Source organism: Oncorhynchus mykiss, chromosome 1 (genome assembly GCF_057628025.1).
Source record: "Oncorhynchus mykiss isolate SJ-2025 chromosome 1, ASM5762802v1, whole genome shotgun sequence".
Lineage (NCBI taxonomy): Eukaryota > Metazoa > Chordata > Actinopteri > Salmoniformes > Salmonidae > Oncorhynchus > Oncorhynchus mykiss.
This window is the reverse complement of record NC_143022.1, coordinates 53,837,501-53,862,746: the sequence shown is the minus strand read 5'-3', so window position 1 is coordinate 53,862,746 and position 25,246 is coordinate 53,837,501. Positions and strand designations below refer to the sequence as shown.

The window sequence follows — 25,246 nt, the reverse complement described above, 5'->3', positions numbered from 1 at the left end:
AGCCAATGATTTTTACAACCCATCGCAAGAGCACAGTCATTGAGGTTCGTTGACTGCGTTACTCGTTCCAGACTTCCTGGATGCTCATGTGGAGCCCAAATAACTGTTTTGACTAGCAGTCGCTGCCGTATGAAGGAGGAATGAGAAGTTTTTTACTTTTACCTGTTCCTCAAACCCGTTTTGTCATCTTTTGGTCAAAAAAGTTGAAAGGTCAGCGGCGAAACGTCACAGCTTGACAACTCTTGTAACAACATTTTCTTTGAGTTTCCCCACTTGTAATTATGACTTGGAGGGTCGTTCAAGTGAAACTTCCCAGTCGGAACTCCGAACTTCTGATTACTCCGACATTATGTGAACGCCGCATTAGTTTACATACTTGTTTGAAATGACAGCTACTTGTGGACAATTAACACATTTTAGTTTGCGTCCCCTTGTGTTAATTATTGTCATGGCTGTGATTGTATGCTTGTTGTCCCTTACTTGCAGTGGCGTACAGGCGAGACCGAAGCCGAATCAGAGAGGCCACCGATGAGCATATTTCAGAGAGAGCGGTAAGTGACTGGTCATTCTAGCACTTTGTACAATGCACTCTTTGGGCAGACGGTGACGATTATTTTCACGTATCTATTGTCATCACTTGAGTGTTTATTAGGCCATCGACCATCCTTCATGGAGTTGTCAATGTAAATAGATGTACAACTTATTCGTTCATGCATAGAGTAGATTGTCTCTCTGCACTTGTGTTTTTGAAATAAACTAATCCATGTTGTAATGCTTCTTGTTTAGGGAACGTACCAGAGAGTTGTGAATGTTGTTGAGAGGAGGACTGCTGTGACAAGACCGGAGCAAGAATATGACAGAGAATTTGAATATGAAACCAAGCGGTATGGTGGCGTTCAAAGTTACCATGACGATGACCAGATAGGATACCCTAGCGACAACATTCACACAGGAAGTGATCGTGGATACCATGGTGACGTGGTAGGGAGCATCCGAGGGAAGAACTCCCCATCTCCCCGACAGGTCGGTAAAGCTTTATCATGACCATTGTCATATTGATCTCAGAAAAGTACGATTTAGTTTACTTTCTTTGCAGTTGGACTAATATAAAACGGACCATTTAGGTGGTAGCCTAGCTGTTGAATGTATGTTGATTACCAGTAGATTGTCTTTTTCAGCAGTCTGTATTATTCACACTTTTCAACACATGCTCTATCTTTGTATGCAGGTGGACTACAGGGATCCATACTACAGGGGATCCAGAGTTGATTCTCAGATGGGCCGTCAAGGAGGGATGAGGTAAGTCAGGCTTGACCACATCTATAAGATTGAGAGACGAGTAATACTTTGTTATTGACCTGTTTTAAAATACTGTGGTGGTTCTATTCTATGAACCACCAGATGGCAGCAGAGTTCTACATTTCTGAAGCCACCATAATGATTAAGATTAGGATCACTTTATTGGTCAATTGCACACGAGGTACCCCTCCGAAAGACACAAGTATATACAGGTTTTGGAGTGGTGTGGGGGGCTGCCACACTAGGCAGCATTTTGAGCAGCATTTTTCAGATCATGTATGCGTCTTTGTTTAAAGCACAACTTCTAGCATTGATTAAACTCAATTTTTTTTGCTTTTTAATTACTGCAGCTCGTTAGGCAGTGAAAACGTTCCACAGGGTTGCTGGCCCATGTTGACTCTAATACTTCCCACGGTTGTGTCAAGTTGGCTGGATGTCCTTTGGGTGGTGGACCGTTCTTGATACACACGGGAAACTGTTGAGCGTGAAAAACCCAGCAGCGTTGCAGTTCTTGACAAACCGGTGCGCCTGGCACCTTATACCATACCCTGGTCAAAACCACTTACATTTTTTGTCTTGCCCATTCACCCTCTGAATAGCACACATAGGTCTCAAGAATTAAAAATCCTTCTTTAACTTGTCTCCTCCCCTTCATCTTCACTGGTTTGAAGTGGATTTAACAAGTGACACCAATAAGGGATCATAGCTTTCACCTGGTCAATCTGTCATGGAAAGAGCTAGTATTATTAAGGTTTTGTATACTCAGTGTAAATCCCCACTCAAGATATTACATTTGACATATATCGCACAGTCACTGATTTTGAAGAGGGATTGAAAACACACTGAAGCTAATTTGCCAACCTGTCTCTGAGGTATTGGGCGGGAAAGACTGAGAGGAGGTTCTTGGCTCTCGTTTCATACCATATTCCACTTATCAACCACCAGATTCCTTGCCTTGGGGCGCTTGTCAGCCTGACCCCACACAGAGCACAGCTAAAGCCCGTGGATCTCCTCTGCCCCTGTGCTGCCGAGACAGCCGTCTAGCAGTGACCCAATACAGAGTGCCAACAGTTCACAGGCCAAGACCCACCCCTCCCCATTCACTCCTACCCAAGTGTCATACCAGACTCCAGACAGGGACAAAGGGCACCAGTGTCAACTCATTGAGCCAACAAGGCTAAACCCCCACAGGAAAACCATCTGGGCCGCCAGCCACTCCCTCTCCAGCCAGACAACCTCCACCACACACTCGGCTCTCCTCAGACTCTCTGTACAGCGTACACGCTCTCTATGCTGTCTTCTGTGGAAGAGCAAGCTAACTATGGTCTAGTTTCTCACCTCTTCCTTCATTACTGTCACCAGTCCAGTTATTTTCACGATCCATAGTATGACACCTCACACATTTATCACTGACATTTGCAATTCTGTCTCCCACGTTGGTTCTAGTTGGTTCACCATTGTCATTCAGCTCCCTTGACTTGTTGGCAATGGAGCCTAAAAGAGAGACTCGTGGTGTGGTTTTGACAGGGCAGCAGGCGGGCATCTGGGTCCGTTTTTTTGCCATTAGTGTGGTAAGGAGGTTGACTGGAGGCCTCACCCTCTTGCAGTGTAGTCCACAAGAAGCAGCGGTCAGGAACTCTTTGTTGGGTCTCTCTCACCTGGCCGGAGGTGTTGAAGACTGAGGTGGCCAGACACCAGACAAACAGCAAGGCCTCTCCAGCACCACACCCTTATCCCTTTCCCCTCAACACAAGACAGAGTCCCGGGCCTGGGGGCTGCTGTTCATGGGCCTTCACTCGACTCCGCCACATACATTTTGAGGGGGGGGGGGTGCACACTGCAGGTATGCCTTTGCAATAGAGGCAGGTGGGCGGCGGCGGGTGGATTGCTCAATCTGCTCCGTTGTGGAGCTCTTGACCTCATGCGATGATAGCAGATGAGTGAAATGGGAAGCCCATTAAGTGCACTCATAATATTTGTGCACAGGGCTGATTGTAATGATATATTATTGATTTCACTATTCAGGAAGATGAGAGGGAGGCATTGGCTGTAATAACCTTATGACTAAAACCAATTACCTAGATTGATATTGGGGTTTATGTTATTTGTTTTCAAAATGAGTTAATTTCATGTTTAATTTGTTTGTGTAACACTTTCAATGTAATGGATTGGCTTTAACGGCATGACCTTGTAGAGGGAGGCTACGTATTCCCTGTGTAGAGGCTTTGGTCAAATGTAGTGCACTATAGGGAATAGGGTGTCATTTAGGATGCTGACCTTGTAGAGAGACACTCTCTCTCAGAACCTCTTGAATACTTTCTAGCTTAGTCAGGCCAGGGTCTCCTTTTCCCCCTCTGGTATTCTGCAGTTGTCTTTCTTCCTGGACCTGAAAGAGCTTGTGTTTAGTTTTCCTGTTATTGCAGGTGGGACTATGACACCCAGTTGCTTCGACTCTTTTTTTTTTGGTTACTCTTGCTCTCAGATCAGCGTTTTCTTCTCTTTGGTTTGTAAGGATATAACCTGCGTTTAGAGAACCTGCTCCTATGCTTGGAAGAACGGCTTTGAAGATGCAGCTATAGACATACTTAATCAACAATTACAACTAGGACTTTTAAGATTTTAAGATTACATTTTATGTATAGCGACCACAGAATTCATTTTTCATGGCTTTCTTATGGAAAGACGCGAGGTGAGTTTAAGGTGGAATCAATCCCATTTATTTATTAAGCCCTTTTTACATCGGCAGAAGTCACGAAGTGCTAAACAGAGACCCAGCCTAAAACCCCAAACAGCAAGCAATGCAGATGTAGAAGCACTGCAGATGTAGGATCACTCACTGCAACGGTGGTAATAAACTTTATTTGGCAGGCTGAACCTTGGCTACTTCAAACGGGCCTGGGGGCGTAAATGCTGGAGGCCTTGTTAGACCTGATCTTTGTTTGGGACATGGCCCTCGAAGTTCAAGCAGGGGTCATGAAAACCAGGTGTCGCTGGTTGGTTAATTTATACAGTTGCGGCCAAATATATTAGCGTCTTTGCACTTTTCTTAAAGGCAGTGTATTAGCTATTTCTTAATTCCAGAAACGCATATAATAGTAACTCCAAGAAAACATTCCTAAATTACTTACTCTTAAATCAACAAAACGTATGAAGTCCTAAACCTGTGTTTACCACAGACCTTATTTTCGCCGTTCATCCTAAACCCCTACAAAGCCTCCACTCTCTCATAGGCTTTGTCCAACGAACCATGGCAGAGTTACAAAAAGACACCATTTACTATTGCTCTCTGTGTCTATGTTGTGAATATTGTAGAAAAATCCTCACAGCTGTTTCCCATACTAAAAAGTGAAGTGCCTCCTTGGTGTGCACCTGCTTACAATGTACAGTAGGCTACAGGCAATCATATAAATTACTATCTTGCATTCAAGGCTTTCTTTGTGTTTTTTATATGTGGGGAGCATAAATTGTACAATTGTAAATTAACAGACTTTTTCAAGTTAGAACCAAGTAAGGTCCTTTATCTGCTACCTGGACATGAAATAATTCCCCATTTCTTGAAAAATAAGTTGAAATTGAGAAGTTTTGGTCTCCACACCTTTTTAGATTTTCAACATTGCAGAACCAAATGTATTTTAGTACATTTTGAAGCTTGCAATTTATTATTTAGAAAATAAAGACAAATGTCATGGGCAGAATTATTGGTGCCCCCGAGCTAGTATTTGGTTGCACAGGCTTTGGCAAAGAACTACAGACAAACGGTTCTTGTACCCATCAATGTGCTTACTGCACCTTTTTATTGGCAATTTGGCCTAGTTTTCAGCAGCAAACTGCTCTAATTCTTCAACGTTTGATGAGTGCCCTCCGCCAACTGCTGTTTTCAGCTCTTGCCATAGTGTTTGGATGTGATTCAGATTTGGACTCTTCGCTGGCCTCTGGTTACGAAAGTTATTTTATGCTCCGGGCATTTTTTCCCAATCCCACAAAAATCACAATAACGAGCCTTTGCAAAGCTTTCACTCTGTCACTCAAACTTATTCCAGCGTCTGCCTGCCAGCTGGAAATCTTTGCCAGTGGGTGTGTGTGTGTGTGTGTAGTCAACCTATGCTTCAGAGGGGAGGAGTAGGTCAACTGTAGCCTACTGACAACGTTACAAGTGTTAATTCAGAAATTAGGGAGAGATGTTTTAATTAGAGAAGAATGAATTAGACTTTTTCAATGCTAGGTAGGGATACTATAGTTATCACGTTTTCACATTGGATTTATAAACTACAAAAAGGTAAGATGTGTTTTTAATTATAGTGCTGCTCTGCACACACAAGCTTGTTAGCTTGCTCTGGTCTAATGTTAAAACCAACTCGGAAGCTCGGAAGACATAAAAAAATTCCTCCATAGAAGCCGTTCCTCCGTAGGTATGATTCTGTGGCCTAATTCAGATAATGCATGTCATGCAGTGCCTTCAGAAAGTATTCACACCCCTTTTTTTTCCTCCACATATTTGTTGTTACAGCCTGAATTTACAATTGATTGTATATTGAGATGTTTTGGTCAGTGGCCTACATACGATACCCCATATTATCAAAGTGGAATTATGTTTTTTGTAATTTCCAAATGAATTAAAAGTGAAAAGCTGAAATCTCTTGGGTGAATAAGTATTCAAACCCTTTGTTAAGTCTAGCCTAAATAAGGAGTAAACATCTGTGTGCAATAGTAGTGTTTAACATGATTTGAATGACTACCTCATCTCTAACCCAAACATACAATTATTTGTAAGGTTGAGCACTGAGTTCAGATTCAACCACAAAGACCAGGGAGGTTTTCCAATGCCTAACAAAGAAGAGCACCTATTGGGTAAAAAAAAAAAAAGACATACAGTACAAGTCTAAAGTTTGGACACGCCTACTTATTCAACGGGTTTTCTTTATTTGTACTATTTTCTACATTGTAGAATAATAGTGAAGACATTAACTCTGAAAAAACACACATGGAATAATGTAGTAACCAAAGAACTGTTAAACAAATCAAAATATATTTTAGATTCTTCAAAGTAGCCACCCTTTGCCTGGATGACAGTTTTGCAACGATCTTGACATTCTCTCAACCAGCGTCATGAAGAATGCTTTTCCAACCGTCTTGAAGGATTTCCGACATATGCTGAGCACTTGTTGGCTGCCTTTTCTTCACTTTGCGGTCCAACTCATCCCAAACCATCTCAATTGGGTAGAGGTCGGGTGATTGTGGAGGCCTAGTCATCTGATGCAGCACTCCAGCACTCTCCTTGGTCAAATAGCCATTAGCTGACAAGGTAGAAATCTGTCGTTCTGCCCCTGGGCAAGGCAGTTAACCCTATGTTCCCCAGACGCCGAAGACGTGGATGACGATTTATGGCAGCCCCCTCGCACCTCTCTGATTTGAGGGGTTAGGTTAAATGCCAAAGACACATTTCAGTTGAATTGGAGGTGTGTTGGGTCATTCTCCTGTTGAAAAACATGATAGTTCCACTAAGCGCAAACCAGATGGGATGGCGTATCGCTGAAGAATGCTGTGGTAGCCATGCAGTTAAGTGTGCCTTGAATTCTAAATAAATCACAGACAGTGTCAACAGCAAAGCACCCCCACACATCACACCACCTCCATGCTTCACGGTGGGAACCATACATGCAGAGATCATCCGTTTACCTACTCTTTGTCTCACAAAGACACAGTGGTTGGAACCGAAACGCCTGATTTATGCAGTCTCCTCTGAACAGTTGTTGAGATTAACCTTCAGGGTGCCATAAATACGGGAATTGTATACCACAAAGAGAAAGAAGAGGCACTCTTGCACCGCAAACGGTTAACCATGACATCTGTAGTTGGTCCCTGTATGGTGACAAAGTGTCTGCTGAACCAAGTGTGCACACGGGGAAAGAAGAAACACCCTTGCGCTGCAAACGGTCTGCCCCCATCTGGTCCCTGTACTGTCACCAAAGAGTGTCTGTAGCAGATCCCAGTCTGACCTTTGATGTGCCTGTACTGCACTCCAGCGCACCGGGACGCTATGGAGAAGAAGCACCGCAGATACTGCCTAAGAAGTTCTAGTTAGCTGTAAAAGAGGATCAGTTCTCCACTGTAATGTCCATGGAGAGGGAGAAAAGTGAGACATCACACCAGCCAAAGCAACGTTTCAAGTGATCAGAAATCAATTGTGAGCGCAAGAGGTGGTTGGCTGTGGCTAAATTTGACTTGCCTGGAGAAGGCCTATCTGGCTTGTGGCCAGGCTAGCTGCGCGCTCAACATGGCGACCTTGCTGCAAGCATACAACGCAAAGATCTTGGCCGAGCATGCTACCAAACCTATTGACTAGGATAAAGAAATTCAAATCATCAAAGCTACAGAGCTAGCAATGAGACTCCCAGGTGATGGCAATGTAGCTAAGTACCTGATTAACAAAGACGACAATCACTTATTATTTTTGTCCATGGACCAAAAGGCAAATTGGCCTTCCAAATGGCCAGGAGAAATTTACCGTGACCTGCTATAGATGGTTGGAAGGGCTCTGGTCAGGTTAAACTCACCCTCGCCAGATCTTCCTCCCGCTGTCCTAACCAGAAAGGACAGTGTTGACCTCGAACCCCCATTGCAAAGGCAATCCCTGTTCCCTTAGCCCTCCCTCCCTGACCTCTATGAGGTAACCAGAAGCTCCTGGGATCGTCCATAGTGCCTGTATGGTCATGGACAAAAAGACAGAGGAAGGATACGTAGAGGAAAGTGAACACCCTCCAAAACCTAATGACAAGGACACTGGTATTAAGATCGTCAAACCTATCGACCAGGACATGATCATTGAGTTCACCAAGGCCACAGAGAAAGCGATGATAGGCTCCCAGTTGATAGCTGAGGACCTGGGATGTGCCATGGGAGCAGCAGAGCGCCACCTTTGGCTCGCTGACTGAGCTGCCAAACTAGGAGAGGTTGGGCCTTCTGGATGCCCCGGTCAGCCTTAAGGGGCTGTTTGGAGAATATCCACCCAGATCCTGATCAACAAGTTCTAGCCTGCAGAGGAAGAGGTCGAGGAGCTAGAGAAAAGGTCGTGGAGGAGCCCATATCCTGGACGACCATGGTTCCCCGCAGGCATAGACGTTGTAGGCAGAAGAATACTACAGACCGCTTACTTATACACGCACACACAAGTGCCTGGTTTGGAATACGTTTTTGAAGTTGTTTGTCCCTGCAATTGAGTGTAGATGTTATTAGTTTTATCTAGTCCTAACAGTTTATAGGATGCACTCGCCCTCAAGTTATCATTCAATCTTTGCAAAGGGTTTTACAACTGCATAAGTCCTTTGTGGGGTATTAGGGATGGTTGAGTCTGACTCATTAGAGGGGAAATAAATCATCTAGACTAATCTTTGGATTATAATTATTTGGTTATAAAGGTTGGATAGTATTTTATTCAGATATACGGTTTAGAGGTTGACCAATTAATCGGTATGGCAGATTAATTAGGGCCAACAAGTTTTCATAACAATCGGTATTCTGCCTTTTTGGACACCGATTACATTGCAATACACGAGGAGGCTGTGTGGCAGGCTTGACCACCTGTTACACGAGTGCAGCATCAAAAGGACCTAGTGGCTGCAAGGAGCCACTGTAAGTTGCTAGCTAGCATTAAACTTACCTTATAAAAAAACATCCATCTTAATCACTAGTTAACCTAATAATTTCATCAACCGTGTGTAGTTAAATATCTTGTTCTGCGTTGCATGTAATCAATGTGGTGCCTGTTAATTTATCATCGAATCACAGCCTACTTCAACTTTGCAAAACAAGTGATTTAACAAAAACTCATTTGCGAAAAAAGCACAATTGTTGCACAAATGTACCTAACCATGAACATCAATGCCTTTCTTAAAATCAACACACAAGTATATTTTAAACCTGCATATGTAGTTAAAATAAATTCATGTTAGCAGGCAATAATAACTAAGGAAACTGTGTCACTTCTCTTGCGTTGAGTGCAAGCAGAGTCAGGGTATATGCAGCAGTTTGGGCCGCCTGGCTCGTTGCAAACTGTGTGAAGCCCATTTTTTCCTAACAAAGACCGCAATTACCAGATTTGTACATAATTATGACGGTTGTGCAATGTAACAGCAATATTTAGACTTAGGGTTGCCACCCGTTCGATAAAACACTGAACGGTTCCGTATTTCACTGAAAATAAACGTTTTGTTTTCGAAATGATAGTTTCCGGATTTGACCATATTAATGACCAAGGGCTCGTATTTCTGTGTGTTCCAAATACTAATTGAGTGTATGTAAACTTTTGACCCACTGGGAATGTGTGATGAAATAAATAACAGCTGAATTTTTACTTGGATTAAATGTCAGAAATTGTGAAACTGAGTTTAAATGTATTTGGCTACGGTGTATGTAAACTCCCGATTTCAACTGTGTGTGTGTATATTTAAAATCGTCCGATTTAATCATTATCTGCGTTTTTTGGTCCTCCAATTATCTGTATCGTGTTGAAAAATCATAATTGGTCCACCTCTAATACAGTGCATTTGGAAAGTATTCAGACCCCCTGGCCTTTTCAAATGTTGTTACGTTACAGCCTAATATAATTTTTTGCAAATGTATTAAACTAAATTTTTACTTTAGTACTTTGTTGAAGCACCTTCGGCAGCAATTACAGCCTTGAGTCTTCTTGGGTATGACGATACAAGCTTGGCACACCTGTATTTGTTCTTTTAATGGAGGCCTCTCCAACATAATCCAGGTAGAATCAGGAAATCCCCAGGGCCCCAGTCTAGGCCCCTTGAAAAAAGTAAATCTTTACTAACGACATGCCACTGGCTTTGAGTAAATTATACATGTCAGCTACTACAGCAACTGAAATGACTGCAACACATAACAAAGAGCTGTAGTTAATTTCAGAATTGGTGGCAAGGAATAAGTCAGTCCTAAATATTTAAAATCTAAAACCATTTGTATTTGGGACAAATCATTCAATAAACCCTAAACCCCAACTAAATATGTTAATAAATAATGTGGAAATTGAACAAGTTGAGGTGACTAAACTGCTTGGAGTAACCCTGGATTGTAAACTGTCATGGTCATAACATATTGATACAACAATAGCTAAGAGGGGAAGAAGTCTGTCCATAATAATGTGCTGCTCTACCTTCTGAACAGCACTATCAACAAGGCAGGACCTACAGGCTCTAGTTTTGTCACACCTGTAATACTGTTCAGTCATGTGGTTAGGTGCCACAAAGAGGGACTTAGGAAAATTGCAATTGGCTCAGAACAGGGCAGCACGGCTGGCCCTTGGATGTACACAGAGAGCTAATATTAATAATATGTATGTCAATCTCTCCTGGCTCAAATTAGAGGAGATATTGACTTCGTCACTACTTGTATTTGAGAGGTGAAGTTGTTTGTTGTTAATTGTCGCATGTTGTGTTTATATTTTTGTTCTGTATAATTAAAAGTGAAAAGCTGAAATGTATTGAGTCAATAAGTATTCAACCCCTTTTTTTTATGGCAAGCCTAAATACGTTAAAATATATAAATAAAATAGACATTGAATATCCCTTTGAGAAGCTGTGTGACATGTTGAAAGCACCGAGCTGTCTGTTTAAACGACTAGCACACAGATTAGACACCCATTCATATACCCCTCAAGACATGCCACCAGAGGTCTCTTCACAATCCCCAAGTCCAGAACAGATTATGGGAGGCGCACAGTACTACATAGAGCCATGACTACATGGAACTGTATTCCACTTCAGGTAACTCATGCAAGCATTAGAATCAAATTATTATTTTTTATTTTATTTATTTTTTTATTTTTATTATAAAAAATACAACTTATGGAACAGCGGGGACTGTGAAGCAACACAAACACAGACCCATGCATACACACACATGATAATATACACACTATACACTCACGTACACATGGATTTTGTGTTGTAAATATGTGGTCGTGGAGTGTGGGCCTGAAGGCGCACACTTAGTGTGTTGTGAATTCTGTAATGAATGCATTGTAATATTTTTGAAACTGTTTAACTACCTTCATTAAGCCAAACCCCAGGAAGAGTAGCTGCTGCTTTGGCAGCAGCTAATGGGGAACCATAATAAATACAAATAACCTGTCATAATATGGTCATAACACTGTCATGATCAGTATATTTACAGCTGTTACATTTATTTTTATTTTTTATGGCTGATAATGACACGTACATAAGTGTCAACCCACATTTATTCAAATTTATTTTTTCCCTGCCAATAAGTTTTGTTTCATTTTGAAAGTTTGTTTCTTAAGTCTGTTGTTGTAATGAATTCTTTTGTCATGTTTTTTTCATCATATTTTAATTAACTTGCAGAAAATATACTTTGTTACACTGTCATGAAGCATTATGACGATTCTGTCACTCGGACTGTGAAAATACACTATGACACTGTCAGGAAGCATTATGACAGATTTCATCAAATATGCCAGATATGCCTATCACATACATGTCCTTATGTCAGTCATCAATCAAGAGGGTGTCTTGTCCTGTACCTGAAATCTGCTCCTGCGTTCAACACAGTTATCAGCAACAGAGCATTTGATTCGGTGCATGTCTGACCTAACCCAATGCACAATTACAATGATGATTTAATATGGTCCATGTAAGAAAACGTTATTTAACGAACATACTGTTGACAAGTAGGCTATCGTGTAATGAAATGTTTTGCCTGGTGTGGTTTTGTGGGTTTTGACACTCTTATGTAGGTGTCTTTAACCAGCCATAAAATAATGCGATCAATGTCACAACCGGTCTAAATGTGTTATCAAATTGTATTGGTCACATACATGTGTTTAGCAGATTATTGCGGATGTAGCAGGGGAATGACACTGCACTTCAGTTGTATACCGTTTTTCAAGATAAAAGGCACTACTTATTTTGTTCTAAGTCCTGCAATGACAGGTTGTCAGCTGTTGACATATTATGACATGGTTATGACGCAGGGTGTCAAGTAAAGTGTTCCCAAAGTCTATTTTATTTTGAAATTTTAGGAACAGCAGCAGAGTGGGCTCCCATCCCAGCAGCAGAGTTCAAGTGATAGCTCCTCTCTCGAGGACCATGTCTCCAGCCTACCCCAACCTGAGGTAGGCCCTCATGTACTTTGGTCGAGGGTAGGCCCATTCCTTCTAGTGCACTTAGTTAATAGACCAAAGTGCCAAGCACCAATGGGACTGACATGGTGACTTCAGTTGTTGTATATTGTTTTTCAAGATCCAAGGCACTACTTATTTTGTTCTAAGTCCAGCAACTTCATTATTTCATATCAAGTGGTTTTCTTCTTTCACTCTACACTTAGAGGTAATTAGAATCCAGGCTCTCATCATGTCTAGAGCCGTGGCTTTAGTTCTGTCATTGAGTGGACCTGAATGGATGGGCCCTTGAATCCCCTTCTCTCGCTCTCTGTTTTCTCAGGGAGAACCCTGAGGGTATCAGGCGGAGAGTCCTGGGCCCCTACCCTGCAAGCCCTGCCGGGGACTCGTACACTAGATTACGGGACCGCTCTCCTATCAGAAGGGATACTCCACCAATAACAGGCTCCGTTCTCATGCGCTCCGGGTCCAACACCAGCAGAAGGAGCTACTCCCCAGACAGGGACCAGGCTGGCTTCCCCTACCATCAGAAGAGTAATTTTGCAACCCAAATGACACCATATTCCCTATGTAGTGCACTTATTTTGACCAGGTCTCATAGGGAAGCATCCCAAGTTTCCTTTGGTTTCTCTACTGAGGCATTTAGTTCAGCTGTCAATGATTTAATAATATCACATTTAATCAATCACTTTAGAGTCTGGCTCTGATCCAGTGTCCATTCTAGCATATCACTTGGAATGATGCAATGTAAAGGACATGCATCCACTAGTGTGGATACTGTAACCTTGGTGTTTGTATCTGCTGTCAGTCATTTTGGTGACCTTTTTCTTTCTCGCCCCTCTCCAGGGTATAAAGAAGAGCCTCACAGCCAGAGCAGAGAGCCTGGTAAGTCTACACTTCATATCCCTAAAAGAAAATTGGCACATTTTGAAGTGATGCTTAAACTAATATGTAGAGGCCCGGCCGCTCTCTGAGAGGAGCATCTGTTTTCAGTGGAGGTGTGTATTAAATGGAGGTGCTGGAACATTTTTAATTACACACACACGCACACGCACACGCAGGTTCTATAAGGCTGGGAAAATAATAGCCTCGTTTTATTGAGGTGATTTGGCTTTTGATTCAATGTCTAACCTTTGCTTGGCTTGCGCACTGAGCCAGCAGATGTCTTCAAGATCAAACCAGCACTCACTCCCAGTCCCATTACCTTCCCCTTTGAGTGGTGCATGCATACCATTATGTTGTAGCCTAACTTTCTTTATGAGCTTCAAAATGATTCAGTCAGGTCTTGCCAGGTCTCCCTTGTCATAGAGGTCTTCTGACCTCAATGGACAACCTGGGTAAGTAAAAAGACAACTATTACCTTTTCTCTGTGTGGATTAACCAGGAATCTGCGTAGGTTAAGTTAGGCCTACCTTCAATTGAAGTGAGGAGATTTTGAGATTAAGAATATTGGGATAGTAGGAGAATAAAGGAAAGTAACAGGGAGTGTCCTTAAATATCCCTATGTCTAATGCAGCCATTTCACTTAAGAAGTCCTTTCTCATAATCACTGCAGAGGGGTTTTAAAGCCCTTATTTTCCTCCGTTATGCTACGGTGTAAAGAGAGCACAGAGGAAGCCTGAAGAACCCCCCCACCCCTATGTTTGGCTGCATATTCTATCCCCTTTTGAAGATGCAGTAAAACAGGTAGAAAACAGTTGTCCCTCCACCCCTGTCTGGAACACTAATTTGGCTAGGTCAACACATCAAAGTGCACAGAAAGAAACTGTTTGGGAGGGACGATAAGGAATACAAACCACACAGGGTCTAGTTGTAGGCCTAGTTTTACTGTAGAGAATCCTGTACAATGTCTCTGAGTGAGCATTTGGAGTACAATGGCTTAGAGAAAGCATGCTGCCTATAGGTTATGGTTCAAGTTTTTAGTTCCCAAATAGTATTTTTTAAGTACCCCTTGAAGAAGACTATTTATTCTATTGTGAAGTGGAAACCGTCTAGGAGCAACAACGGATCAGCCATGAAGTGGTAGGCCACACAAGCTCACAGAACGAGACCGACAAGTGCTGGAGCATGTAAAAATCAACACACTACCATGTTCCAAGCTGCCTCTGGAAGCAACTTCAGCACAAAACCCAGCATCACTAATGCTCTTGTGACTGAATGGAAGGTTGTCCTCGCAGCAGTGTTCCAACATCTAGTGGAAAGGGAAAGCCTTTCAAGAAGAGTGGAGGGTGTTATAGCAGCAAAGTGGGGACCAACTCCATATTAATGCCCTTGATTTTGGAATGAGATGTTTTGAAGAGCATGTGTCCACAATGTTTTGGTGAAGTATAGCCTAGCTTTCATGATTAGTAGTGGAGGGGGATAAACTGAATATGTTTACAATATTATTTTGGTCAAATATTATATTGATACTTTGACTCCAAGTATCGATTTGTAAAATAAGAAGTGGGTTTGTATGCTGAACCTGTGCAACGCCTAGTATTTAACATCCTATAGCTTGTTCTCCATCTTCTTATGAAATAGCCAACATGTTTTTAGCACTTTTTTTTAAACTTCCATTACTCATTGTAAAGCTCATTTTTCTCACGGCCCCCTTCTCTCTGCAGCAGACATACTTATATAGTAAGCAAAGTATTTGGAGCATCAAATCGCAATAAAATTGCGGTCTCGAATCGCAATTACATATAGTATCGTGATAATATCGTACCGTGACGTCCCTGGCAATTCCCTGCCCTAATGATTAGACTGTACAATATATCCTAACTTTTCTTTGTTTGGCTTGATAACACACACAAACAATTAGCCAATTGAAGTTGTCAGAAATACCCTGCTCTAGCACATTGACTGTTGGTAGGGATTAGTCTTCTTATCCGCAGGGTTCTGTTTCTGACTTTCATTCATTCATTACCCGTTAGTGAGGTTTGATGTTTAATCTGCTTAGATTCCTTTGCTGCTGTTTAACTAATGCCATTACGTGTCTCTTTGATGGAACACACACAATCTTCTGGATGCTCCTCTTCTGGATTTGCAATTCATGAGCATCTGTCACTAATCATTTAAGTTAAAACAGCAGCCTAGTTTCTTCTCCACAGATTCAAGTGTGTCTGGCGAGTGAGTGTCTTTCCAAGTTAACCAGGTTTTCCTCAAAATGCAAAGGCCTGGTCTGTCATAGACAGAGTTCTATGTCTGTGCTACTCTGTTCTTTTAATATGGCAAATATCCATTTTATTATAAATTCAGCCTACAGACATTTTTGCCTAAGGAAACATCTCTCATTCAAAGAATCATCTGTTAATAGTATCATAAGAAATCCAGCACTCAATCAATTTTGAATTTTGCTGCATTTTGAACTAACAAACTACTTTTTCATGGTTTACTTGGAATTTTTTTCAGAACTTCCTGGAAGAAGTGTGTTTTTAATTTCACCTTGGCTCAGTCTCATCGCCATGGGAATAAAAACAAACATTTCCACCCAGCCATATTTGTTTTTTTTATAGACATATTGGAGCCGGCGGAGCACAATATTTCAATTTAGTCACAGCTGAACTTGTCGACCTCTATTGTGCAAGCTATTCCAACAAGAACGTAAAATTAACAGCGATTTGTCTGGGCTCTGCTTGTCGTCAGTCCCACAGCATCTTGTCCTATCCATTGTTCACTGTACGAGTGCAATGAGTGATTGCACGGTGGATGACAATATAGAATAAGTGGTGGTAGTTCCCCAGTGTGTTTTTAATACTGAGAGGATTTAAATGGAATTGTACTGCGCCTGGTGGCCCTGATTTTATTTTGAGTGCCCTCCTTTTTCTTAAATGTTTCCTTTTTGTTTTACAATGCTTCTTAGTTTACTGTGTATGCATGAGTTGCGAGTGTTTCTCCTTCTGTCCCCTGTCTCTTTCTTCATTCCTCTTCTCCTTCAATCCACAGATAAGCCCAGGTTGCTAGGCCACACAAAGACTGCCTCCATAGACGGTTCTCCACACAGCGCTGTCTCAATCAAGGTACAGCTGCGTAACTGTCAGACATAGCTCGCTGCTCCTGATTCAGTTCAGCCTCTCAGTTGATACGATCATTTATTCATTAGGCCTATATCAAAACGATAGGCTACCTGTCATAGTAGTAGCATACCCTTTACTAGCGTTGTACTAGTCCTAAAAGGTAGAAAAGACCTGCACAACTGTTTTACATCACTTGGTTGGATTATGGAATTCCATGAGACTCGATACATAGTCAAAATCCGATTTGTTACCATACAGACTCGTTTTCTTTTGTCATCGTTTCAACATTGTCTGACCATCACATTTTACCTACCTTCCTATGGATACACAGTTTATCAACACAATTCATTGCCCTGTCATGGTGTGTGGAATCTGTTGCAAATCCCTGTTCATGTCATTCATTCTAGAACCCACATCGCAGAGGAACAGTTGATGTACCTTAAGTGGCCTGTCTCTTTCTTGTGGTCTGATGAGGTCACGATAGATGAAGACTGCATTCACCATGCGTGACCCATTTCCTTGCCATGGATGAAAGCTTTCTGGATTTCTGTAAACTAAAAGTAATGGGCGTTTCAAAAAGTTGTTTATTTTCAATGCTAACGCGGTCACAAAAGGCCTCCTTTTGTTCAAATTGACATTCAGAGATGTTATGTTTTGTGTCTCCTTTCCCTTTTAACACTAAATGATGCAGTATGATGCGCTGACGTCGGTGGGCGTGGGCCTTCATCTTCAGCTGTCGACGGTCTTTGATCAAAGATGTTGAAGGAAAAACATTCTAGATCGTTGAGATGCTGCATGCATATTAAAGCGTTTGATGTGCTGAAAGAAAATGACAGCAACAACAACCTCGTTGACTCTAATCAGTGTTGCCCTCACACGCTTTGAATTTGAAACCTGAATCAGTTAAGCCATTTGAACTGCTGTGTCCTGCCTGGCGCGCTAACCCATTAGCTGTAACCTTTACCCTCCCAGGAGGAACTTGACCCCACCCCAGCCCTGCTAGCAGAGCCTGAGGACACAGTGCCGGCCAAGGATGAGACCGACCAGACACAGAAGGCCAACTTCAAGACACGGCGCTCTCAAGCCATCGCAGCTAAAGCCCTCGAAATTGAGAAGGTAATAGAGGTCCCACTATCCAACAACACTCAACTGCTAGCTAGTAATTCTCTGCTGGCTGTGTGGTAGAGTCTTGCATCGGGTTGGATACCAACGGTTCCCAGCGGATGACCCGCAAAAAAAATCACCTGGTCTGGAAGGATTTTTGTGGCATTGTGGACAAGGACAACAAGCCGGTAGATGGCTATACAGCCAGCAAAAAGTGCAAGCAGGTATTTGTTTACGATAGGTAAATTCAGTTAAATATCAGTTAATTGTTAGGTTAATTCAGGCTTTTGTGCATTTAGACCATATGCAGGCCATATGTCTAAAAACGATATGCTGATAAAGGTAGACTTTTATCCAAATGTAGACATGCAGACAAATTCATTCATGCAGGAAGGGGAATAATAGCCTACTATGGAATCATAAAAACAATTAATGAAATTTGTTATTTGGTGGGTCACTGATTGGCTCTCGGAACAATGGGTGCAGATGGGTCAGGTTGCGTAGAAAAATCTGTCCTGATTTAGGGATGCTAACTGTTAATCGGTTAGCTGCTGAAAATACATTTGACCGGTCATCCTTATCAGTCTATAGGATCATTTGCATAATTTTGTGGAATTCAATTGGCGCGTTTGTATTTTCGTTACTGGCCATGCATCTAATTTATCACACACACACACAGCATACAGAGCCTAGTTTGAGGAGTGGAATAGCCTACAAACTGTCAGACAGTGTGAGAGTAGCTCCTCAGTCTGTTGGCTACTGGAGTGAAAACTGCTTTTGCATGCCCAGTCATTGCGCAACAAATAACAATTCTGAATGCAATCGCGTGTTAACTTTGGTGGCCACGATTTTAAAAGGAGCTATTTTTATTTCTCAATCTCAACTCGTAATTAAAGCTCGCCTCCCATTCGGGTGTGTAGGCTATAGCCTGCCTAGCGTTGACTACCAGCGCGTCACCCACCACTTTGCAATGTGTGCTTGAGGCAGTGGAATTGTTTGAAACGATTTACTTTACTTCAAATAATGAGGCATGTCTTTCTTTGCTTCAAAGTAGCCTTGCAAAAAATCCACCTGTAGAAACATGGAGGCAATTATTTTATAAAGACTTCCTCGTGCCATTTAACCAGCATTTCTCTCCTGTTCTATTTATTTTCATATCAACTTCATTTTGTTGTCCAGAAGCCAAAGCTACAACCCTCGAACGTATTAGCAACCCATCATTGCAACAACCATTAGATTTCCCCTCTTTCTACATTTCTAACAGAGATTATTTATCTCTGTCACAACTGTTCGCATTAGGTTAAGAGCGGTGCGTTTTGGAAAATGTTTTATTAGCTGCTTCATCACAGAGGTTGCATGTTCAACAATGGCCTATAGCCTTTTGAACTGTTATACGATAAGGCTTGCTATTGTTGCATGTTCCCAGTAAGCTCTTAATGAAAAATGTCCTGTCCGTGTATGCATGCATAGTATCAGCGAGGAAGAGGCAAAGCGAGAGGTTTTTCTTTCGCCAAAATCTGTCCAAAATAAGCCCAATACGTTTCTATGTGCTTGTTTTGGGCCTAAGCTTGTTGCCTGCCTTCCCGCCTAGGGCCGCCTTCCCACTGTTAGCGCGGAAACATAAGCATCATAAGCATTATATACAGATCTCAAATAGTACTTTTCTGTTGGTCACATCATTTTACTGTTTTACATTTTACTGAAAAAATGTGATCGTTTATGGACCGGCAGCCAAATTAATTGGCAGCTAAATTTACACATTTGCAGCCATTGTCCTGATGTCGGACATCGGGTGGGCTTGGAATTGATGTGGCCGGCGTGGGGCGGGTGTGACTCCAAAGAACTGACCCGTGCAAGAATGCTATCTCTCGTCCAACTCCTAGGCCTGAACCTTCCCTCCATTTGGATTAGTGGCTCTCTGAAGCCCTATTGCCTGCATATGGCGGCTTGGGAAACATGTCATTTTGATTTGAGAGAGCGAGCACAGGGAGGGAGGATGAGTTGGCAGGAAGGATTTAAGCATCTCAGGTTGTGACGCTCTACACAGGGCCTGCTATTTGAGTCTGCCTGCCCGGCCCTTCCCGACACACACACACTGCGCTACACTACCACTTATCTGTTCCTGTTAAACCAGGGCAGGAATTGCCCTGCAGGGTTCTGGGGGGGCCACCCACGGTGTGGGTACTTCTCTTGGCATTACAAACATGCTTACGCACACATAGCACACATGCTTACCCTGCCATTTCCTAACCAGTTCACAGCAGCAGTTGTGTGGAGAGGCACTGGCTTGTAACATCGATATTGACCTTAGCCAAATGCAGTCTGATCCCCATCCCTGTACAGTGGAGGGCCAAGCCAAATTCACCAGACCAAATGGAAACCACGATGCATGGGGATGGAGCTGGGTTTGCATGGGGATGTGGCTGGGGGTACAGGGCTACGGCTGGGGATGGGAATAGAGATGTGGCTAACACCAGGGATGTTTTTGGGGCAGAAAGTCTGGAGCTGGGCATGGGGATAGTGTTTGGGATAGAGCTGGTGCTAGGTGGCTGGGGCTGGGCGCTGGCACGAGGTTCATACCTCCATTGAGGCTGATTTAGTGTGATGGCTCCTGTCAATAGCTGTTTATTCAACTCTACGTAGAGGGAGGAGACTGTCCTTTACCACCCTTGAGCCATGAGCACTCACTCCTCTATCCAATACTGATCTTCAGAGGAGGCTGGTTTGAATGAGCACGTTTGCAGTAATGCTGAAGGATGAGGACTAGAAATATACACAACTCTGAATATTATTTGGATACTCAGTGGGGTCAGTCAGGTCGGGAGCTGTTTGTCTGGTTCATGTTCTAAAAATACCTTACTGTAGAGCTACCGTACCCATTTAATATGGGGCCGATTACGCGCTAGGAAAGGAAATGAGAAAGCCAAGACATTTATTAATGCTATGTTCCAGTAACTTCCTCTTGAAAGGCTCCTGTGTTACATTAGAGGAATTACTCTTGAAAACGACAATCAAAATTAATCAGAAAACAAGCAAGCAGCAACCCTTGAACTTGTAAGCCTGTATCCCATCTTCTCCAATTTGGTTGATGGTACTACACTGTAAAGCATTAGCCTACATGTTGTTCTCCGATTTTTGGAGGATGGATGTACGACTATTTACATTTTTGGTTAGAAACCTAGATTAAGTATCAGAGAAACTATTTAACGTAATGGGAGTATCGAAAAGTTGCTTGCTGGCAGTGATTTTCTGAGGAGTCCCTCCATTCATCATTTCAATCAGTGTAAGCTAAACTTATCCATTTCTTCCCTATTAGTCCATTACATGAAGTCTGCTTCCCAAATGGCAACTTATTCCCTTTACAGTGCCCTACTTTTTTACCAGCGTAGTACACTATAAAGGAAATAGTGTGCCATTTGGGACCTAGACTAAGCGGTCCGGTCTGCATCCAGTCCAGGCTGAGTGATTAAATGGCTATTTTAATGATATCCTCTGTCTACCAGGCCCTCCAGTCATTACATCCACTCATTACTCCACTTCCCTTATTAACTCAGGACCCCTGCCTCTCTGCCTACATCAGGGCTCTTTTGAGCAGAGCTCCAGTATAGAATCACAGCTTTGTATGTATAATCTCCTAAAGACGAAACCCCCAACTCTGTATCCGTTACGCTTACACGCATGCAGACACACAAGCAAGCAGACACACACCCACTGTACCCCTCTAATTCAGACCTCCATGTCCGCGCCAAACGCCCCCTCATCCCTTCTTCCCTTTTCTCAGCCATGGCTTTTTAACCCGTCCTGTGTGGCCCTACCTCTCTCTAGTATCAGGTCTGGAGATCTGTCCCTGGCTCCCTCCGCTGGGAGATAGGGAGGGAACCCAGGGGAGAGAAAAAACACACACACAGAGCAGGTTCAGGTCAAACCACCCTTCCTGTTTGATTAAGTAACCAGGGACCGGTTCTGTCTTGAGAGTTCACAGTACAGTTTGAGGAAACACTACTCCCTAAATACTCTCTATTGTTACAAATCCAGCGTGACACTTCCTCACACATGCATTGAAACGCTCACTCCCAAGTGTGTGTGCGTCCTTAAGAAACAGTATTTTTGAAGCTCTAGTGATGTCGAGGGAAATTATTTCGTTTTGAGACCCTTTTTTCACCCATTCCCACTTCTTCCTCAAAGCTTCAAAACGTGTAGAAGGTGTGTGTGATATATATATATATATTTATTTATTTATTTATTTATTTATTTATTTATTTTAGGAAGTAAATTCGTGAAAATGTAATCAGTGTCAACACACTGTAGAAAAGTTTAGGGAAGGTTTTGTTTTGAAAGATGGCAAACATAATCAACTCTAAGTGAATGGTGAGTAGGGCTGTTACGGTTTACTGTGTTACCGCCACACCGGCGGTCACGAGTAATGACCGCAGTCAAATTCCATGTGACCATTTAGTCACGGTAATTAGGATCCTCCCAGCTCTGTTGCTGCTGATGGTCATTAGTAGCCTACCAAACCTGCTAACTGCCTGCTACTCAGCACTCTGTTGTCACTCCAATCACTCTGACATCAATGCAAATGTGATGAAAAATCGAATCAAACACTTCATGAGAGCCCATGATTTCATGTTGTGCAACATTTCTATATGCTATGCAATAGCGTAAGAAGTGTTTTGATGGCCTTTATTAAAAAGAGGATCAGCTGTCTATAGGCTAGGCCTACTATATTTATTTCTCAACTTTCCTAATATTAAGCACTTTGCTTTGTTTTACAACAGGACTATAGCCTACCTGGCTGGCATGAAAATGCACTATGTAACGCGTCCTCAATTCGCTATTTAAGTGCATAGATGACATGTATTTTTTCCCCCTGCCCCTGTTCCGAGACAGGTGCTTGATAGTGGTCCATTCTAAATCGAAACAAATTTGATATTATTTAGTATATGTAAAGTCAAGATTAAATTAACAATAGTCTGATGGGTGACTTTAGCCTATTAGCCTATAAGGTGCTTCGGAGCACGGCAATTAGCACCCGGGAGAAGGGAATTGTAATTATTTTCAGCCCAATGGCCACTAGCCGATATTTTATTTTTTAGGGTACATTACCGCCACAAAAGGGGGGTGCCTCCGTAAAATTTCAAGTCCTGATGAGACTATTCTCAAGTGCTAGTCAAATTGTGAATGAGAGACTGATGAAGTGTGTGCAGCCTGCACAAGAAACAAAGCAGAGCTCATGCCTTTCATGCGACTTTTGAGTAGCATCATGTAGCCTTAGAATGTATTAATAATCAAAACATATAGTCTAATGTTTGTATAGAGCGACATCATTGATATATACAGAGAAAAAAGTCGGCCCGAGAATTGAACTCTGTGGCACCCCCATAGAGACTGCCAGAGGTCCAGACAACAGTCCCTCTGATTTGGCACACTGAACTCTGTCTGAGAAGTAGTTGGTCAACCAGGCGAGGCAGTCATTTGAGAAGCCAAGGCTATTGAGTCTGCCGATAAGAATGCGGTGATTGACAGTCGAAAGCCTTTGCAAGGTCGATGAAGACGGCTGCACAGTACTGTCTTTTATCGATGGAAAGTTGCTGCAGAGTGTGCTGAGCTGTTGGTAGGGGTAGCCAGGTGGAAAGCATGGCCAGCCGTAGAAAAATGCTTATTGAAATGATTGATTATTGTAGATTTATCGGTGGTGACAGTGTTTCCTAGCCTCAGTGCAGTGGGCAGCTGGGAGGAGGTGCTTCTATTCTCCATGGACCTTACAGTGTCCCAAAACTTTTTGGAAGTAGTGCTACAGGATGCAAATTTCTGTTAGGGAAGCTACGGCTAGCTTTTTCAAACTGACTGAGTATATTGGTTCCTGACTTCCCTGAAAAGTTGCATATCGCGTGGGCTATTCGATGCTAATGCAGAACGCCACAGGATGTTTTTGTGCAGTCAAGTCTGGGGTGAACCAAGGGCTATATCTGTACTTAGTTCTACATTTTCTGAATGGGCCATGCTTATTTAAGATGGTGAGGAAAGCACTTTTAAAGAGCAACCAGGCATCCTCTACTGACGAGATGAGGTCAATATCCTTCCAGGATACACGGGCCTGGTTGATTAGAAAGGCCTGCTCGCAGAACTGTTTTAAGGAGCGTTTGACAGTGATGAGGGGTGGTCGTTTGACCGCGGACCCATTACGCATACAGGCAATGAGGCAGTGATCGCTGAGATCCTGGTTGAAGACAGCAATGGTGTATTTTGGTCAGGATGATATCTATGATGTTTCCCATGGTTACGGATTTAAGGTTGTATCTGGTAGGTTCCTTGATCATTTGTGCGAGATTGAGGGCATCTAGCTTAGATTGTAGGACGGCTGGGGTGTTAAGCATGTCCCAGTTTAGGTCACCTAACAGTACGATCTCTGAAGATAGATGGGGGGCAATCAATTCACATATGGTGTCCAGGGCACAGCTGGGGGATGAAGGGGGTCTATAACAAGCGGCAATGGTCAGAGACTTGTTTCTGGAAAGGTGGGGTTTTAAAAGTAGAAGCTCTTTGTTTGGGCACAGACCTGGATAGTATGACAGAACTCTGCCGGCTATCTCTGAGTAGATTGCAACTCCACCCCCTTTAGCAGTGCTATTTTGTCGGGAAATGTTATAGTCAGGGATGGACATGTCAGGATTTTTGGTGGCCTCTTCCTAAGCCAGGATTTAGACACGGCTATGACATCAGGATTGGCGGAGTGTGCTTAAGCAGTGAATAAAACAAACTTAGGGAGGAGGCTTCTAATGTTAACATGCATAATGTTAACAATGTTAACGCCATGAGTAGGTAATCATGAAACATACACCCCTGCATTTCTTGTTCTCATATAGTTCTTTATTCCTGTCTGCGCAATGTACTGAGAACCCAGCTGGCTGTATGGACGGTGACAGTATATCCAGAGAGAGCCATGATTCTGTGAAACAGAGTATGTTAGTTCCTGATGTCTCTGGAAGGAGATCCTCGCCCTGAGCTTGTATACTTTATTGTCCAGAGACTGAACATTAGCGAGTAATATACTCTGACGCGGTGGATGGTTTGCACGCCTCCTCAGTCAGACTACTAGTCGCCTCCGAATACCTCTTCTCTGCCGCTGCGTCTTGGAGCAGCGTTTGGGATAAGTTCAATTGGGGGGTACGAACAAAGGATACAATTCGAGAAAGTCTTATTCCTGGTCGTAATGCTGCTGAGTTACCACCGCTCTTATATCCAAAAGTTCTTTCCGGCTGAATATAATAACACAAACTTTCTTGGCTAATCATGTAAGAAATAACATACAACAAAAAAAAGAAAATACTACAAAGTTGCTTAGGAGCTTGAAGCAGAGCTGTCATGTCTGTCGGCAGTTATTTGCTTGACAATCACTGCCCTAATGGTGAGTAGTGGGTACTATGAGACGTGACCCTGCGCTGCATGCATTTGTCTTGTTAATGTTACTGGTTTCTTCATGCACCTTTAAACATGGCACCAATTCTCTCTCTTTACAGTTATGCTTATTCCCGCTGAGTTAAACGAGGAAAGCTTTCAATATTAGGAAGGTGTTCCCAATGTTTTGTAAACTGTGCATATTCCATGTTTTGGTAAAAACTGATCCAAATGAAGTAGAAACGATTTATCCCTCTTTAACTTGTAGGAGAAAGTTGTTTAAAGAGGAACTTGACCCGGG

General features: G+C 42.6%; 1 protein-coding gene across 4 annotated transcripts in view; it reads left to right on the top strand.

Moving 5' to 3' along the window:
- LOC110524618 (periphilin-1) overlaps positions 1-25,246 on the top strand; it is a 33,885-nt gene that overhangs the window by 3,460 nt on the left and 5,179 nt on the right. The window contains exons 3-11 of one of the 4 annotated variants that reach the window (XR_016495845.1): positions 487-551; positions 787-1,023; positions 1,229-1,299; positions 12,347-12,439; positions 12,768-12,979; positions 13,292-13,330; positions 16,373-16,446; positions 16,851-17,003; positions 17,416-17,559. Coding sequence is in view for 2 of the 4 variants with exons in the window: in XM_021604448.3 (XP_021460123.2) it covers positions 487-551; positions 787-1,023; positions 1,229-1,299; positions 12,347-12,439; positions 12,768-12,979; positions 13,292-13,330; positions 16,373-16,446; positions 17,416-17,559 (935 nt within the window). In the remaining 2 variants the exon portion in view is untranslated. Of the gene's footprint in view, positions 1-486; positions 552-786; positions 1,024-1,228; positions 1,300-5,438; positions 5,576-12,346; positions 12,440-12,767; positions 12,980-13,291; positions 13,331-16,372; positions 16,447-16,850; positions 17,004-17,134; positions 17,560-25,246 lie in introns of those variants that run through there. The other 3 variants (XR_016495847.1, XM_021604448.3, XM_090233635.1) reach the window with 3 other exon arrangements.